Source organism: Rutidosis leptorrhynchoides, chromosome 2 (genome assembly GCF_046630445.1).
Source record: "Rutidosis leptorrhynchoides isolate AG116_Rl617_1_P2 chromosome 2, CSIRO_AGI_Rlap_v1, whole genome shotgun sequence".
NCBI classification, from domain to species: Eukaryota; Viridiplantae; Streptophyta; class Magnoliopsida; order Asterales; family Asteraceae; genus Rutidosis; species Rutidosis leptorrhynchoides.
This window is the reverse complement of record NC_092334.1, coordinates 353,047,828-353,065,633: the sequence shown is the minus strand read 5'-3', so window position 1 is coordinate 353,065,633 and position 17,806 is coordinate 353,047,828. Positions and strand designations below refer to the sequence as shown.

Below are 17,806 nucleotides of genomic sequence, written 5' to 3'. Positions count from 1 at the left end.
GGATAGTCAATTTTGGTGTATACATATAGTCAATTTTGGTACACAAAGTATGTATTTTTATATTGAGATTTTAGGCTATAAATACTCATGAATGCAAGCATTAAACTTGCACCATTTCTCACACTTACAAAGTGTTTCTTTCTTTCTCTCCATTATCATCTTTGTTCTTACACTTCATTATTAGTATTCTAAATCAAGAATCAAATCACTAAAGGTAGTTATAAGCCTACTGAATTATAACATCAAGAATCAAACCACTAAAGGTAGTTATAAGCCTACTGAATTATAACATCAAGAATCAAACCACTAAAGGTAGTTATAAGCCTACTGAATTATAACAATTTCAAAATTAAATTAACAATTTCAAAAGATTAATAAGAGTAAGTTGACTTACCAATCCAGGTCCATTTCAGTTAACCTGATGATTCTTCCGCTATCAAATTTTATTCATATATCACTAAATATATTTCACAGTATTGTATTGTACTGTACAATATCATGATGCATATTTTATGGTGTACGAATAAAATTAATAGTGAAAAGATTATCACCCCTCTTTATAGTAATTCTTATCTACTATGAGTAACTTTTAGCGTAATTAATTTGCCCTATCAAATAATATACTCCCTAATATAAACAACTATATATATATGATAAAAGAATACGCGTAGTTATTTTAACGCATATAAAATTATAAACACGAATAAAAACAAGTTGAAGTATATAGGTTAATGTATAAATGTAATAAGTACAAATTTAAAGGAGAAAATTTAAAGGCTGAGTGGGTTGAGAGATTCTCAATTCTAAATAATTTGGCGCCTCCTGTTTTATCGAATAATATTGATATTGTGAAGTGGAGAGATATTTATGATGCAAAATGTGATTATTCCATCCAACAGGTCTGGGAGTACATTCGCCCACGTGCAAATAAAGTCCCATGGTTTTCGGTGGTTTGGTTCTCCCAATGTATTCCTAGGCATGCTTTCATTCTTTGGCTTCTTATGGGAGAAAGGCTAAAGACTCAAGACAAATTGAAGGTCTGGGAAATTAGGCAAGGTGATATTATCATTTGCTCTCTATGTAACTTAATCCCAGATTCTCATGAACACACTTTCTTTTCGTGCCCATTTGCTTCGCAAGTTTGGTCTTTAGTGCTTACTCATATGGACTTTCCTATTAGTAGTCATAACTGGAAGGATTTTATGTTGTTGGTTTGTCCTTTTGCTAAAAGGAATATTGCGCGAATTGTTATCATAAAGCTTCTGTTTGCTGCTACGGTCTATTTTGTTTGGCAAGAGCGGAATAGAAGGGTGTTCAAGAAGGGTAAACAGTCTCCGGTTCAGGTCTTTGAGTCGATATATTCTACCGTCAGACTAAAGTTGATGAGTTATCGGTGGAGGTCGACTGCTACTTCGCTTAGGCTCAAGTCAGATTGGAAAATTTCTTAATTGTGTTTTTTTTCTTTTTTCGCTTGTAGCTCGTGTTGCTTTAATTTGTTTTTAAAGTTTGGTTGTTTGTGAGGTTGTAGGGCTTGTCCTATAACTCCGTGCTTCAGTTGTATATTGTTTTTTGATATCAATATATTCACCGGGTGAACCCCTTTTACCAAAAAAATAAAAAAAATAAAGGAGAAAATTTACTCAAAATGTTGACCAATTAAGTGAAATAATTAACCTTCCAACAATACTACCATTGGCTCATCCTATTAATAGACCCAATAACTTTTCACAGAATCACAATTAACCAAAGCACTAAACACATTCGATAGTATAATGCCACTTAAAATTGATATGTTACCTTTTCTGTTCATCTTTTTTGTTCTTGTTCTTGCCGATGACCAAAAATCATCACCTTTTGAGTTCATCAAACACCTTCAAGGTGCTCAAAAGGGTACCAAATCTCAAGGTCTCGATGATCTCAAACAATACTTAGCCCGTTTCGGATACCTAAATTACCGTTTCACCCCTAACGACCTCAACACCCAAGAAAATTATTTTGATGAAGAGCTTGAGGCTGCCCTCAAACGTTACCAAAACTTCTTCCATCTCAACGTCACCGGGAAACTAGACGAGCCTACAGTTTCACAAATGATGAAGCCTCGTTGCGGAGAACCTGATTATTAAACACATCAACACAACACAAATTCGTTTAGAAGGATTAATTAGTATGAGTAAGTTAAGATTGATATATGAGTAGGAACTCATGTTATCATTTTGAAATAGTCTATTACATTCTATTCTATGAAAAGGCCATGTCAATGACATCATTTTGTAATTTAAACTTTAGGTTAAAAAAAATATTGGACACTTGTCACAACAATAGATAACATTGCTTACATCATCAAATAAATACTCCCTCTGTCCCATTACAAGTGTTCACTTACTTTTTGCACACAATTTTAGGAAATTCCACTAACTTCATTCTCCACCAATCAGAAATCTTCTCTCTCCAGAATAACCTCTTCTCATTGGTTGAAACACAAAGTGGACACTTGAAATGGGACATCTCAAAATAGAAAGGTGGACACTTGTGGTGGGACGGAGGTAGTAACATTTTTAAGTATTAAAAAAAAAAACGTATTTTAAAAAAAATAACCGGACAAATAAAAAGGACAAATACGGGTACAAGACGGATACAGAGAATGCTTCTCTTGAAAACCCCACCACACGCGTGCACGCCTTTCTACTAGCCAATCTGTATAGGAAGCATTTAAATTAGGTTAGGCACGATTCAATATCTCAATTTCTAATTTCTCTGCAATTCATCTTCTTCAACTTCTTCTCTATGAATTTCTCCTACAACCACCATCACCGCCATCATCTGCAGCCGACGCCAGCACCGCCATCATCTACAGCCGCCACCACCACCGTTGCTGCCATCTACAAGTGCCATTAATCTCACCGCCATATAAATAAACCCTTAATCAGTCGATTTGCCCTAATTTTTACTTTTTGAAGAAATCTTACACAGGTTAGTCGATTCGCTTTAGATTTTTTTTTTTTTTTTTTTTTTTTTTTTTTTTTTTTTTATGTTTATTGAAAATAGGGTTTTGATTTTTTCTTTTGTTATTTTATGATATTTCTGGGTGCTGATTCAGGTTGTATGATGTTTAAGGTAAATCGATTTTAGAAGTTTCAGATTTTTATTAGCCTTATCTGATTTACCATTCACATCTATTTCTTCATTTTTGTAGTTAATTCTGAAGTCAAATTACAATGGTGAGGTATTGTTCCGACTTCTATTATATGATGAAATTTGTAGGTGAGGATTTTGTTACGTATATTTATAGGTACAATTTTTGTAAGATATGAAATGGTATTATGTGCAAGTTTTAAAGTAGCATTAGTTGTAAGTTGTAATCTGGACCCATTATGTGTTTTAAATAAGTTTCTTTTTAGGAGTAAAGTAAATAATTTCATTTGTTATGTTAAATATTTTCCACATTTGGTATGAAAGGGTGCCTATTGTCTTCCAGAGTTCCAGTAACCCATATCTTTGTAATACTATGCTCTGATGTTTGAACATTGCATATTTGCTTTATCTCTTAAACATAAAGAGTTCTTAATGTCCAACTGCATTCATGGGAGTAGTTGACATTTTGAGTTATGTATAGGCTGTGTGGGTGAAAATTATGTTCCTAACATTGAGTTAGTAGGTGGTAATTTGGGTTCCATTTTTTGTTGTTGTATCGGATATGTGTTGTCGTATCGAATATGTGCTGTTTCTTCACGATTCCTTTTGGTAAGTCAATCTTTTAAGTTTCAATATTTATTGGCGTTATTTGATTATCCATTCATCTCTTAAACCCTAACATACTTTCTATTCAGACGGTAACAAAGAATAACATATATACATGATTTTGTTCGACTTTATTTTTATGTATTTGTCTTTGTACTAAGTGATGAAATATATATTGTGCATGTAGATGGCAACAAGGAAACTTAAACATTTAAAGATGGCAAATCTTTTTGATAAACGAGTTTGATGGTAGTTCGTAATGGATACAGGAGATCAAGACGATTTCAAATTTGGAGGACTTTTCATCAAAAATGTGTGTATTCCTCTTCTCGATTGAGGTTATTTTACTCGAAATTGAGACTGAGTTACCAAATAAGAAATTTAATACTCCATATTTTATATGATTTTAGTACTTCAATTTAACTTTTATTGGGATGCTAATCTGTGTAAGTTTGAAAAAAGTTAGTACTTCAATTTAACTTTTATTGGAATGCTAATCTGTGTAAGTTTGAAAAAAGAAATTTCAAATCTTTGATTATTTTATTTCTACGGTTCATGTATGTAATTATTTGGATCCTCTTGAGGCTTTCTAAATTATTTGATTTGGTAGCAAGCCTATTTCTACTTGCAAAGAAATTGGATGTGTTGAATGTTTTAGCATACTCTTAGTGTGATGCTGAATGTTCTTTTAATACATACTCTTACTATAATGCATCTTTGATTTGCACATGACATGTAATTATCAATTCATCTTTGATTTGTTATACTCTGTGTGGAATTCTTACAAAAACGTGCTTTAGTTGTATGCAGGCTAATGAAGACCAAAAGGATGATGGTTTGGTACTTCGGTAATTCTAATGTTGATGAAACTAACTGGTAAATATTAAATCCTAAAATTAGTCATACTTGCTAATGGCTAATTTTGAAGTCAAAATGAAAATGAAAGATTTTGGAATAGTATGAAAGTTTTACTTTCAATGGTCAGTAAGTAGATTCATGTACTCTATCTTAAGCATTTGAGGTGGAAAAATGCTTGGGTCAAATATAACGTCTTAATTTTTTGAAGGTGGCAAAATGGTTGGGTCACTAACCCTATGGTGCTACAAAAGGCTACAAAAGGCAAAGTGAAAGGTGGAAATGTTGGTGATGGGCTTGGCACTTGCACATATGTAATATGACTCTTTGATCATGCATCGTTACGTGGTAATGAAGGAATAATGGGGTGGAAATATGATTTCGACGTCTACAAATTCTAACTCTAATGCATAAGCAGTTTGGGATATGAGTGTAAATGGTAGCAGCAAGATAATTTGGCAGCAAGTTTTGAGGGCCAATTGGGCATAAGAAGGCAAACTGCAAGGTTCTTTATATGTTTAACTTTGAGGAAGACTTGGTATTGGTATGTTTATATTTTTTTAAAGCTTATCGGTTCTCTCATTGTAACTGACATTTGAGGCCTACCTTCAACCGGTATTTGTAAGTATATTCAGCAACTTTTTATAGTATGTTTTGCACTATATATGGTTGATTTATTGGTCTCCTTGTATGATTGCTTATGTTTTTCATCTTCTAATTTTGTACTTTATTTTGACACTGATGTTGGTTTTTATAATTATATATATAGTCTGAAGATAATAAAGAATGGGTTTCATCCACCTACATATCATTCAAAAAAAATTTCTTAAAAATCCCGTGATTCCACGGGTCTCTACACTAGTTTGTGTATGGTTTTTCAATTAAACTAGAATAAAATAAAAATTGTGTTTCAATTAAAATTGTCCCGATTATAATGCGTTTTCAACTTTTTAGACTCTTGATCCAATCACAATTTTGATCCAATCACAGTACGTTTAAAGTGTTTAAATACTAAATACAAACTATTACGGAGTATAACGAATAGCAATTCCATCAACAGACCTTTTATACCTTTTTTATAAAATGAATGGTTTAACTAAATATATATTTATAAAACGAATGGTTGTGAGCAACAAGTGAAGGCAAAATTTAAAAAAAAAAAAAAAAAAAAAAATTAATGATACTATATTGCAATATTGGTACGTTGTACGTCTTGTTTTACATTTCAATATTCTCTGATTCATATAAATTGATATGAGATAAAGGCGGTGAAACCTAAGACTACATTGAGATGTTAGTAATATAGACTATGGACATCAATGATGTAAAGTTTGTAAGATATAAGTTATTTATTTACATAATATCAACTTAGTAATTATTTGTGACATCTTAAATAAATATAGTCAAGCAAATTGTTAAATTCAAAATTTTAATATTTACTCTAATAAAAAAATGCACTAAATTGTAAATGATATAGACTTACACAGAGAAAATAATAATACAGATTAGATGTTTGTAATATCATCATAGTTAATAAAATTATAGACTCACTAAAACTACGATTTACATATTGTTCTAATAATATGTATATATAATATATATGTAATCAGTCAAATCAAACATCTCATTTCATTTTCTATATTGATTTCGAAATAAACATCTAATCAACATTGTCCATTTTGTTATAATTCAGTATGCTTATAACTACCTTTAGTGGCCTAGTTCTTGACTGTAGACTACTAATAAGTATATAGAGAGAATATGAGAGAATATGAGAGAATATATTTAGTGTGTGTTTTATAAACTCATAACACACATATTTATACTCAAAAAAATCTACTATACAATATCTATAATAATAATAAAATTAACATCCAATTTAACTTTTATAACACTCCCCCTTGGATGACAATTTTATTAGAGAATAACTAGTACTGCCTCGTTAAAAACCTTGCTAAAGAAAACCCATTGGGATAAAACTTTAGCTAAGGGAAAAAGAGTGCAGCATAGAGTTGACTCCCCCTCAAGTAGGCAACGCCTGAATTGTTACATCTTCTGAACATGCCTCATGCCAATATTATGAATGTGTGTTCTGAAAATAGCAGTTGGAAGTGCTTTGGTGAAAAGGTCAGCAGAGTTTTTACTTGACTGAACATATCTCATTTCAATCTGGTTGTCCTTAATGAGATTTTGAGTGTATGAGAAGAATCTAGGAGGTATGTGTTTTGTTCGGTCACTTTTGATATACCCTTCTTTCATCTGTGTTATGCAAGCTACATTATCTTCATAGATAGTTGTTGGACTTTTATCGCGTTCTAGTCCACAAGAATCAGTAATGAGTTGTGTCATTGATCTCAACCAAAAACATTCCCGAGTAGCTTCATGTAATGCAATCACTTCGGCATGATTTGATGATGTTGCAACAAGTGTTTGTTTTTGAGAACGCCATGATATTGCGGTACCTCCATTTAGGAATACATATCCATTTTGAGATTTAGCTTTATGTGGATCAAATAAATAACCTGCATCTGCATAACCAACCAAATCTTGTTTCGATTCGTTAGAATAAAATAATCCTAAATCAGTAGTTCCTCGAAGGTATCGAAATATGTGTTTGATCCCATTCCAGTGTCTTTTGGTAGGAGCTGAGCTGAACCTTGCCAACAAATTAACTGCAAAAGAAATGTCAGATCTTGTACAATTTGTAAGATACATAAGAGCTCCAATTGCACTAAGATATGGTACTTCTGGTCCTAGGATATCTTCATGATCTTCACAGGGAAGAAATGGATCAGTGTCAACATTAAGTGATCTAACAACCATAGGAGTACTTAATGGTTTTGCCTTGTCCATATTAAAACGTTTTAAAATCTTTTCAGTATATGTTGTTTGATGTACAAGTAAACCATTAGGCATATGTTCAATTTGTAAACCAAGGCAATACTTGGTTTTTCCGAGATCTTTCATTTCAAATTCTTTCTTTAGAAGTTGAATGGCTTCATGGATCTCTTTTTTTTGTACCTATGATATTAAGACCATTGACATAAATAACTACGATATATATATCTGGTCATTGTTTTCATAATTAAAACACATGTGCAAATAAGTTTATATGTATACACTTTTCTTATCAAGTAATCACTTAATCCGTTATACTATTGTATCAACCCATATAAAAATCTTTGTGATTCAATGGAATACATTTCTTTAGGTTTTGCGTTAGATGTTTCTGATACCTTAAACCCTTCAGGTATATTCATATATATCATTATCAAGTGATCCATATAGATAAGTAGTAACAACATCCATGAGATGCATTTAAGTAACTACCAGGTTGATTAAGTATCTAATAAGTAATTGTATCCAGTACATAAGGATAAGTTTTCCTCATAATTCATTTCTGGTCTTTGTGGGAAACCTTGAGTTACAAGTCTAGTTTTGCCTTGTATCTTCATTTGCACATTTCTTTTTCGGATAAAAATTCATTTATATCCCATACGTTTCACATCTTTAAAAGTGATAACGATTGATCCGAAAACTTTTCTTTTATTGAGTGATTCTAATTCAGCTCGTATTGCTCCTTTCTGTTGAGCTCAATCATGTCTATTTTGATATTCAATGACAGATTTTGGTTCCAGATCATCATCTTTATTCATGATGTCATTGTAACATTATATGAAAATATCTCATCAAGATTTTTCATTTCATTTCAGTGTCATAATATTGCATAATTTATTGCAATTTATGTATTTACATTTATCAATATCCTCTGCAGAAGGAGTATTGATTTGTGGTTCTTGTTGAACACTTTCTTTTACCTCATTATCAGCTGATTTTCTTTTTCGAGGATTTTTATCTTTGGAACCAATTGGTCTCCCACGTTTCTGCCGTAGCAAAGACTCATGAGTGACATTATTGCCAGCTTTTGTAATTTCAATTCTAGCTGAAGCATTTACTGCTGGTATATATGATTTAGTCACTTATTTTTTGTATCTTTAAATGCATAAAGTAATTAATTTGCAAGTTCTTGCATATGCATTATATTTGAACTTTCTTTTCGCATTCTTTTGTGCGATGATCAATATTCCTTAATTGATGTTCACACCATGAAACATCATTTTATTTATATTTCATTTCTCCCCCTAATATAGGGAACAATGTTTCATTAAAGTGACAATCGACAAAACTTGCTGTAAAAACATCACCCCATCATGGGTTCAATATATCTTATGATTGAAGATGTTTCATATCTAACATATATTTCAATCCTTTTTTGAGGAACCATTTGTTGTGGTTGTTCAATTAAAAATACACTGCACAACCAAATGTTCTAAGATGGAAAATATTTGGTCTCCACCAAAATTAAGTTGGTAATGGAGAATATTTATAACTTGCACTTGATTTAATGCGAATTAATGTCACATCATGTAAATTTACATGTCCCCATATAAATATTGAGAGTTTTGTACTCATTTCTAATTGTCTAGTTATTAGCTGTAAGCGTTTATCTATTGATCCAGCTAAACCAATTTTGTGTATGCACATGAGCAACTGGATGTTCAACAACAATCCTTGTAGACATATAATAATCATTAAAAGCTTGAGATGTTAACTCACCAGCATTATCAAGTCTCATCCTTTTAATGGTGTAATCAGAATAATGTGTTCTTAATTTAATAATTTGTGCAAGAAACTTTGCAAATGCCATATTATGGCTTGATAACACACAAACATGAGACCATGCGTTAGATGCGTCTATTAGAAAAATGGTCCACATGATGGATAAATTGGTCCATATATATACCCTTGAATTCTTTCAAGAAACATTGGTGATTATTTCTCAATGTGCTTTTCATTAATCGCCATATGTGATTTTCATTAATCACCATATGTGTTTTTCGTTAATCACTATACGTGCTTTTCATTAATCACTATATGTGCTTTTCATTAATCACCATATGTGATTTTCATTAATCACCATATGTGCTTTTCATCATATATCATTTTCACCATATGCGCTTTTAATCATATGTGCTGCGCTTTTCGTCATATGCACTTTTCATTATATGCGCTTTTAATTATATGCGATACGCTTTTCATCATATGCGCTTTTTATCATATGCGCTTTTAATCATATGCGCTGCGCTTTTCATCATATGCGCTTTTTATCATATGCGCTTTTAATCCTATGCGCTTTTCGGTGCTACATAGATATTTCTCATTTATCATTGACTGATAATCATATCCATTATGATATATATCAGAGAAACTTAACAAATTTCTCTTTGATTTGGGAGAAAACAAGACATTGTTTACCAAAAAAATTCGTACCATTTGGTAATATGAAATTTTGCCTTTTTCGTTTCTTATATCAAGTTTGCAAGAGCTGATATAGTATTTATAATTCCTTCATTTGATTTAAATCAATGAAATATTTCTTAGATTTGATCATAGTGTGTATGTTACTACTATCTGCAATACATAGGTCTTTACCATTTAATTGATGTTGTATTTCTGCAGGATTCATACTAAAACTTCAAATAAGATATGCAAATAATGAGTTATATTTCAGCAAGATAATCAAATTATATTACCTGCAAACAAGTTATAATCTGAAGTACATAAAAGATAACACTTAATAAAACATATGCGTTATGGTCTAAAACCATTTATTTATGAGTGATACATAAAAAAAACTAGGCATCTTAGAAAATTCAAACCATTCAAGTCTCAAGGTAGCTCAGGGTTAATTTAATCAAGATTTGTCAACAGATTCACTCTCGTTTTCTTTTCTTTTGGGACTTATTTGTAGAGCTAAACAAGATGTTCATGTATTCAAGAAATACTAGACTGATGATCCACGTTACCAGATCATTAATAAGAATCTCCGGAATTCTTATAAGAGCGTCTACTAATATCTTTAATTTTATTCTTTCATGGATCACTGTTATTATTTTTTATTTTTTATTTTATTTTTTATTTTTTTATTTTTTTATTTTATTTTTTGATAATTAATATCGTATCTATCTTTGAGTATTTTCCATAATACACTTGGATTTTCGATCATATAATATGTAGATTCTAAGGACTCGTCAATATGTTTGCTAAGAAAAATACTTACTATTGCTTTCTCTTGTTCGGAATAATTGTTATTTTCATTCAGGGTTTCTAAAATACAGTTTGATTCGAGATGTTTTTCTACATTCATAACCCATGTTAAGTAGTTGTTCCCACTTGTTCTAAATGAGCAAATTTAAGCCTTTTCAAATTCGACATTTTCTATTATCATAAAGATGAATAACATAAATCATAATTATAATCAACTTCTATTCATAGACAAATAATAAAATGAAATTAGAATCATTTTAAATTCATAAGCAGCAAACAACAGAATAATGGTATGATTACAAATAATAAAACCACAAGGGCAGGATAGAATATAGGTTCACCCGGTGGTATATTAGCAACAATGATGATAGTTAATATGACCAATACAATAGGAAAAATCATCCTTGTGTGAATCATTTTTACAAAAACTTTTTGAGAGTAGTAATCTGAAAAATGAAGATTGATTTGTGAAAATGTGAAAACGGAGATGTTTATTTTATATTTGAAAAATATAGTTGTTGTAACGTCGTCAGTTGACGTTAACAACCGTTATGTATATATGACCGTTGTAACGTCGTTAGTTGACGTTAACGAATAAAGTCACTATATCAAAACGCGTATGAGTAATATAAAGGACAAGATTTTTTTTCTTATTTTAACTTTTAAGATTTACTTTTAATAAAAATACAAACTACTTTTTCTTATTTTAACTTTTAAGATTTACTTTTAATAAAAATACAAACTACTTTTTCTTATTTTAACTTTTAAGATTTACTTTTAATAAAAATACAAACTACTTTTCTTATTTTAACTTTTAAGATTTACTTTTAAAAAAAATACAAACTAATTTTTCTTATTTTAACTTTTAAGATTTACTTTTAATAAAAATACAAACTACTTTTTCTTATTTTAACTTTTAAGATTTACTTTTAATAAAAATACAAACTATTTTTTCTTATTTTAACTTTTAAGATTTACTTTTAAGAATAAACATTAGTATGCATGAAATAAATAATGATTAATTGCATAAGTAATCATAAATGTTAGATAACATATGAAGACCCCATCGTATTCGTATTGATCGGAATTAATCTCGACCCATGGTACCGTGTTGTCAAATGACGTGTTGCGTACATAAAGTACCGTGTTGTCAAATGACGTGTTGCGTACAATCATGAGGTCTTATTAACATAAATATAAATGTTAGTGAAGTTAATAAGAGTCAGATTACAGAAAATATAATTCAGGCGGTATAACCGACCATATATAACTTAAATAACATAAATATAAATGTTAGTGAAGTTAATGAAAGTTAGATTACAGAAATATAATTCAGGCGGTATGACCGACCATATATAACTTAAATAACATAAATATAAATGTTAGTGAAGTTAATAAAAGTTAGATTACAGAAATATAATTCAGGCGGTATAACAGACCATATATAACTTAAATAACATAAATATAAATGTTAGTGAAGTTAATAAAAGTTAGATTACAGAAATATAATTCAGGCGGTATAACCGACCATATATAACTTAAATAACATAAATATAAATGTTAGTGAAGTTAATAAAAGTTAGATAATTTCTTACCTTGATTAGTGACGTGTGCTTGCTTAGATAAACCTTGATTATACGGAGCACTTCGTGCTGATAACGTGTTATAATTCAGTAGGCTTATAACTACCTTTAGTGGCCTAGTTCTTGACTGTAGACTACTAATAAGTATATAGAGAGAATATGAGAGAATATGAGAGAATATATTTAGTGTGTGTTTTATAAACTCATAACACACATATTTATACTCAAAAAAATCTACTATACAATATCTATAATAATAATAAAATTAACATCCAATTTAACTTTTATAACACATTTAATATATTTATATAATTGTACTTTTAATAATTCCCTATTCATCTTATATTACATAATTTTAATCAAAAAGAATTACGAATTTAATTATTAGCTTTTATCATCCTTTCATTTGTTTATATTACATCATTATTTAATAAAACACCTCAATGGTAAAATATCTATTTAACTTGGACAATTGAATTATATTTGTATAAATAAAAGAGAATTTTAAACCATATTAAATATTTCTGTGAGTAACTAGATGGATGTGAATAGTTACTTAGTTAATTTTTACAAAACTTTTAAATTTAAAACATGATTTACGTTTTAGAACTTGGAATCACTATAATTGGATTTGAATTGTTTGTTCACAAGTAATATAAAATGAAAAGATAGTAATATACAAAACGCTTCCTTTTCCTCTCTCTCAAAAAACCCTAAAACAAAAACTTAGCCGCCATTGCTATTCTTCTCCTTCACCGTCGGTTTTTGCCGGCGGTCCAGAGGACCTCTCTCCTTCTCCCTTCATCTGTTGTTTGTATTCTTTTCCTTCCTTTTTTTCGTTCGGTAACTTTTTTGGTTTATTCGATTCAAATCACTAGGATTAAATAGTTCGGGTCTGTTGATTATGAGAACCGACTAGTAGTTACAGGTGGTCTTAATTCGTGGTGATAATAGTTTCAGACCGTCCCCTCGTAATTTCGATCGGATGTTTTCGGGTAGATTTAGGTGATACTGAATTCGATCGAGAAACACCATCAAATTATAAGCAACAAAAAAGATATTTAAAGTACTTATCTGGTACGTCCTCTCAGGTAAGTATTAGGTAAGTTTATCTGGTAACCGTCGATCGAGTATTACCATCAGATTTCGTGGGTAGTTTTGTGTGGTGTTCATTTTGGTTTTGAGTTGTATTCAGTTGTTTTTGGGTTGCTTAGGTAATTTTCGGGTTGTTCGGGGTATTTTCGGGTTGTTTCGTGGTGTTTTCGGGTTGTTTCTCAATGTTTTTCGGGTTATTTCTAGGTGTTTTTCGGGTTGTGACGGTTACCAGTATAGCATCTCCGTTCCAAGTTGTTGCAGTTAACTAGTTATATGAGTAATACAATTTTGCATAATTATGAAAGCCATTGGCAAATTAACATGATCTCGAGCATATGTTTTTGGAATCTATAACACCCCGTCAAAATCCATTAACGGAATGTTAATTCTGGTTCCGGTGCTTGGCTTGACTTCTACGTAACAGCAATGTTTTACAGCGAAAGCAATTAATACCTGAGAAATAACACGCAAAACGGGTCAACAATAATGTTGAGTGAATCTACAGGTTTTAGGTAAACAATACAGAATATTTAAGAAACGATTTTTCAGAAAATGTTTATTAGTGAAAGACCACCAAGGTGAAAGGACCCGTCCTAATCCATCCAGACAAAGTCCATATCGATTACAAACGATTCACAACAGTTGATTACATCGCGAGGTACTTGACCTCTTATGATACATTTTACAAACATTGCATTCGTTTTTGAAAAGACAATCTTTCATTTCATCGAAAGTTGACAACATGCATACCATTTCATAATATATCTAACTATAATTGACTTAATAATAATCTTGATGAACTCAATGACTCGAATGCAACATTTTTTGAAATATGTCATGGATGACTCCAAGTAATATCTTTAAAATGAGCAAATGCACAGCGGAAGATTTCTTTCGTACCTGAGAATAAACATGCTTTAAAGTGTCAACCAAAAGGTTGGTGAGTTCGTTAGTTTAACATAAATAATCATTTCATAAATTTAATTGACCACACGATTTTCATTTCTCATAAATATACGTCCCATGCATAGAGACAAAAATATCATTCATATGGATTGAACACCTGGTAACCGACATTCACAATTTGTATATAAGAATATCTCCATCATTTCGGGATCCTCCTTCGGACATGATATAAATTTCGAAGTACTAAAGCATCCGGTACTTTGGATGGGGCTTGTTGGGCCTGATAGATCTATCTTTAGAATTCGCGTCAATTAGGGTGTCTGTTCCCTAATTCTTAGATTACCAGACTATAAAGGGGCATATTCAATTTAATAATCCAACCATAGAATGTAGTTTCATTTACTCGTGTCTATTTCGTAAAACAGTTATAAAAACAGCGCATGTATTCTCAGTCCCAAAAATATATATTGCAAAAGCATTTAAAAAGGGAATAATGAAACTCACCTAATGTATTTTGTAGTAAAATACATATGACTATATTGGATAACTGAACAATGCAGGGTTGGCCTTGGATTCACGAACCTATATAAATTGTATATTTATTAAAACATGTAATTGTTATCGGGTAAGTTTATATATTGTTATTAATAATATATTTGTCATATCATAGGTTATTTAGATCAATTTTATATATTTAATTTATATATATTATATAACTAATATTTATCGTTACTTATAATGTGCTAATAATAAAAATATGTACAAGGGTTTATATATGTTAATAATATATATATATTTAAGTATTAACTGATACATTATATATATATATATATATATATATATATATATATATATATATATATATATATATATATATATATATATATATATATATATATATATATATATATATATATATATATAGTTTAGTGATTTTCATTATAACAATAGCAATATAGTGGTAAGTAATATTAATTTTATTGTACTGCATTTTTATATATAAAAATATCTATTAAAATGATACTAGTTTTGATAAGAATGATGATGGTAATAATAGTAATAATAGTAGTAGTACAAATGGTAGTCTTAATAAAATGATAATTTTTAATTAAAATAATACTTTTAGTAAAATGATAATAATAATAATGATAATGATAATGATAAATAAAAAAATATTGATAATAATAACAGTGTTAATAATAATACAAATCAGATTTATCATAAGTTTCGTATATAATCTCTAACTTATGACTACAATTTCTATGACTTAAATTCGTAATCCTAATAATAATAATAATAATACTAATTCTTATATTGCTAATTAATCATACTAATAATAATATTTAGTGATAATAACAATAATACTAAATAATATTACTTTTATTAACATTGCTGCAGATAACTATAATAATATTTAAGTGATAACTTTAACAATAATAAATAATGCATTAATAATTCTTATAAGATTACTAATAATAATAATGGTTATACCAATTATAATTATGTCAACAATAATAATAACAATAATAGTAATAATAAGAAAATGAAAGAAAGAAAGAAAAAAAAAATGTATACGCCTTTAGACAGCGTTTTCCTAAAAAGAATTGCATGAGGGGAGAATCGAACCCAAGACCTCCCGTAAACCCGTAACACTCATAACCATCCTGCTGTTTCTGGTTTTTCTGGAATATATCCAAACTTAATTTTTATAAACTCTTTCTTTCTGTTTTCTATATCGTCTCCTTCTCTTGCTAAACCAGTCGACCACAGAACCAGATTACTACTTATACAACTGATTGAGTAGACGAAATTAAGTGTCTTAATTGAGCTAGGATTGACCAGTAATTGGAAATTAGATTATCAGACATAAAATTAAAAGAAAATCTAACACTGTTCGTAAAAAAGAAAGTAATGAACTTGGTAATTGATTTCGACTTTAAGACGGTTATAGAGAAAGTTTATAACATGAATTGTGTGGAAATTGCTTCATAGAAACTTTATAAACTATTAATTTCAACAGAAACATTTTGTAAATCTTCAATTTGATTCAAGAACAAAGTTTTGACTTTTTGAAAAATAAGTGTTGACTTCGAAATTCTTGCTTGATATAAAGAATTGAATTCTGAAATCTTGCAGAAAGTTTAAATAAGGAATTCCTAACACAATGACATTATTACATTTTGAAGTTATTTTCGAATTCGAAGTTTTTGAAAATAATAGAAGAAACAGAGATATCGATGCACAGGTAAATAAAAATAAATAGATAAATTTGTTTACTCTTTGATTTTCAGGAAGCAGAGTTGTTGTGTGATTCATAAAGGTGTTGGGAGTTTGAACGATTTGATTAAGACTGATACTAATCGAATTATGTACAAATTTTCAATGTCGACAGCATTATCCCTCAGACAAGAAGAAGATACAAAAAATTAAAAGGTATATAGCGATTTATAACAGAATCGTACAAATTAGGCTACAGATAACTCTCAGATTTGACAGAAAGTAAAAAAAATACACTGTTTCGTTTCGTGGTATGCAATAGATGGGATTTGCACGTATGATTTTTTTTATTAATATTACTAATTAATAATTAAATTAATAATAATAAGGGTTATCATAATAATAATAATTGAAATAATAATAATATTAATAATTAAAATAATAATACTAGTAATGATATAAGTGATTAAAAATATTGATAACAATAACTTTAAAATTTATAGCAATATTATTATTAGTAATAATAATAATAATACTAATTATAATAATACTAATATCAATAATAATAATATTAGTATTAATAATATTAAAAGCAATAATAATAATAATATGATAATATTTATAAGAACAATAATAATGATATTAATAAGCTTACTAATATTTAATAATGATAATATCTATCAAAATGATAATAATAATTTTGTTATTGATACTAATAGTAATATTAGTTATATTATTAATATTATTACTGATAATAATATTAGTAATAATAATAATGCAACAACTTGTAAACATCACATTTCATGTTACAAACAATAATACTAATAATACTAATGTTAATATTAATATTAATATTAATATTAAATGTAATAATACTAATGAAAGTAATAATAATAATAATAACAACTTATGTTATAACTCGTAATTAAACTTAATAGATTAAAATTACCTATTTTTAATTATATCTAAAAATAATAACATATAATATTTATATCCAATATGTATATCATAATAATTATTTATAGGACTCATACACATTTATATTTAACATTATTTTAATAACCAAATTATTATCTTGTATTTTATTTTACATACTTAATCTTGCTGATCTATTGTATTTTATTATTTTAATCATTATATATGTATTTTATGAATATACATATATATATATATACATATTTATTTACACTCAATTGTTCGTGAATCGTCGGGCACAGTCAAAAGGTAATTGATTACATGAATATATTTTCAAACTTTTCGAGACTCAATCATTACAGATTTTACTTATCGTGTCGGAAACATCT

The 17,806-nt window shown here is 29.0% G+C and overlaps 1 protein-coding gene and 1 long non-coding RNA gene across 6 annotated transcripts; both read left to right on the top strand.

Moving 5' to 3' along the window:
• Positions 1-731: 731 nt before the first annotated feature.
• LOC139888926 (uncharacterized) lies at positions 732-1,448 on the top strand. Its single transcript, XM_071871907.1, has one exon. It carries the CDS (start codon positions 732-734, stop codon positions 1,446-1,448), a length of 717 nt encoding a protein of 238 aa, XP_071728008.1.
• A 1,181-nt stretch (positions 1,449-2,629) lies between these two features.
• LOC139891973 (uncharacterized) lies at positions 2,630-5,276 on the top strand. 5 transcript variants are annotated; one of them, XR_011773932.1, is made up of 6 exons: positions 2,632-2,970; positions 3,098-3,114; positions 3,194-3,223; positions 3,926-4,051; positions 4,539-4,614; positions 4,805-5,276. It is a non-coding gene; the product is annotated as an uncharacterized lncRNA (long non-coding RNA). The 5 variants fall into 5 exon arrangements; XR_011773930.1 differs by having other exon boundaries at positions 3,194-3,261; XR_011773931.1 differs by having other exon boundaries at positions 2,630-2,970; positions 3,098-3,223.
• Positions 5,277-17,806: the final 12,530 nt, after the last annotated feature.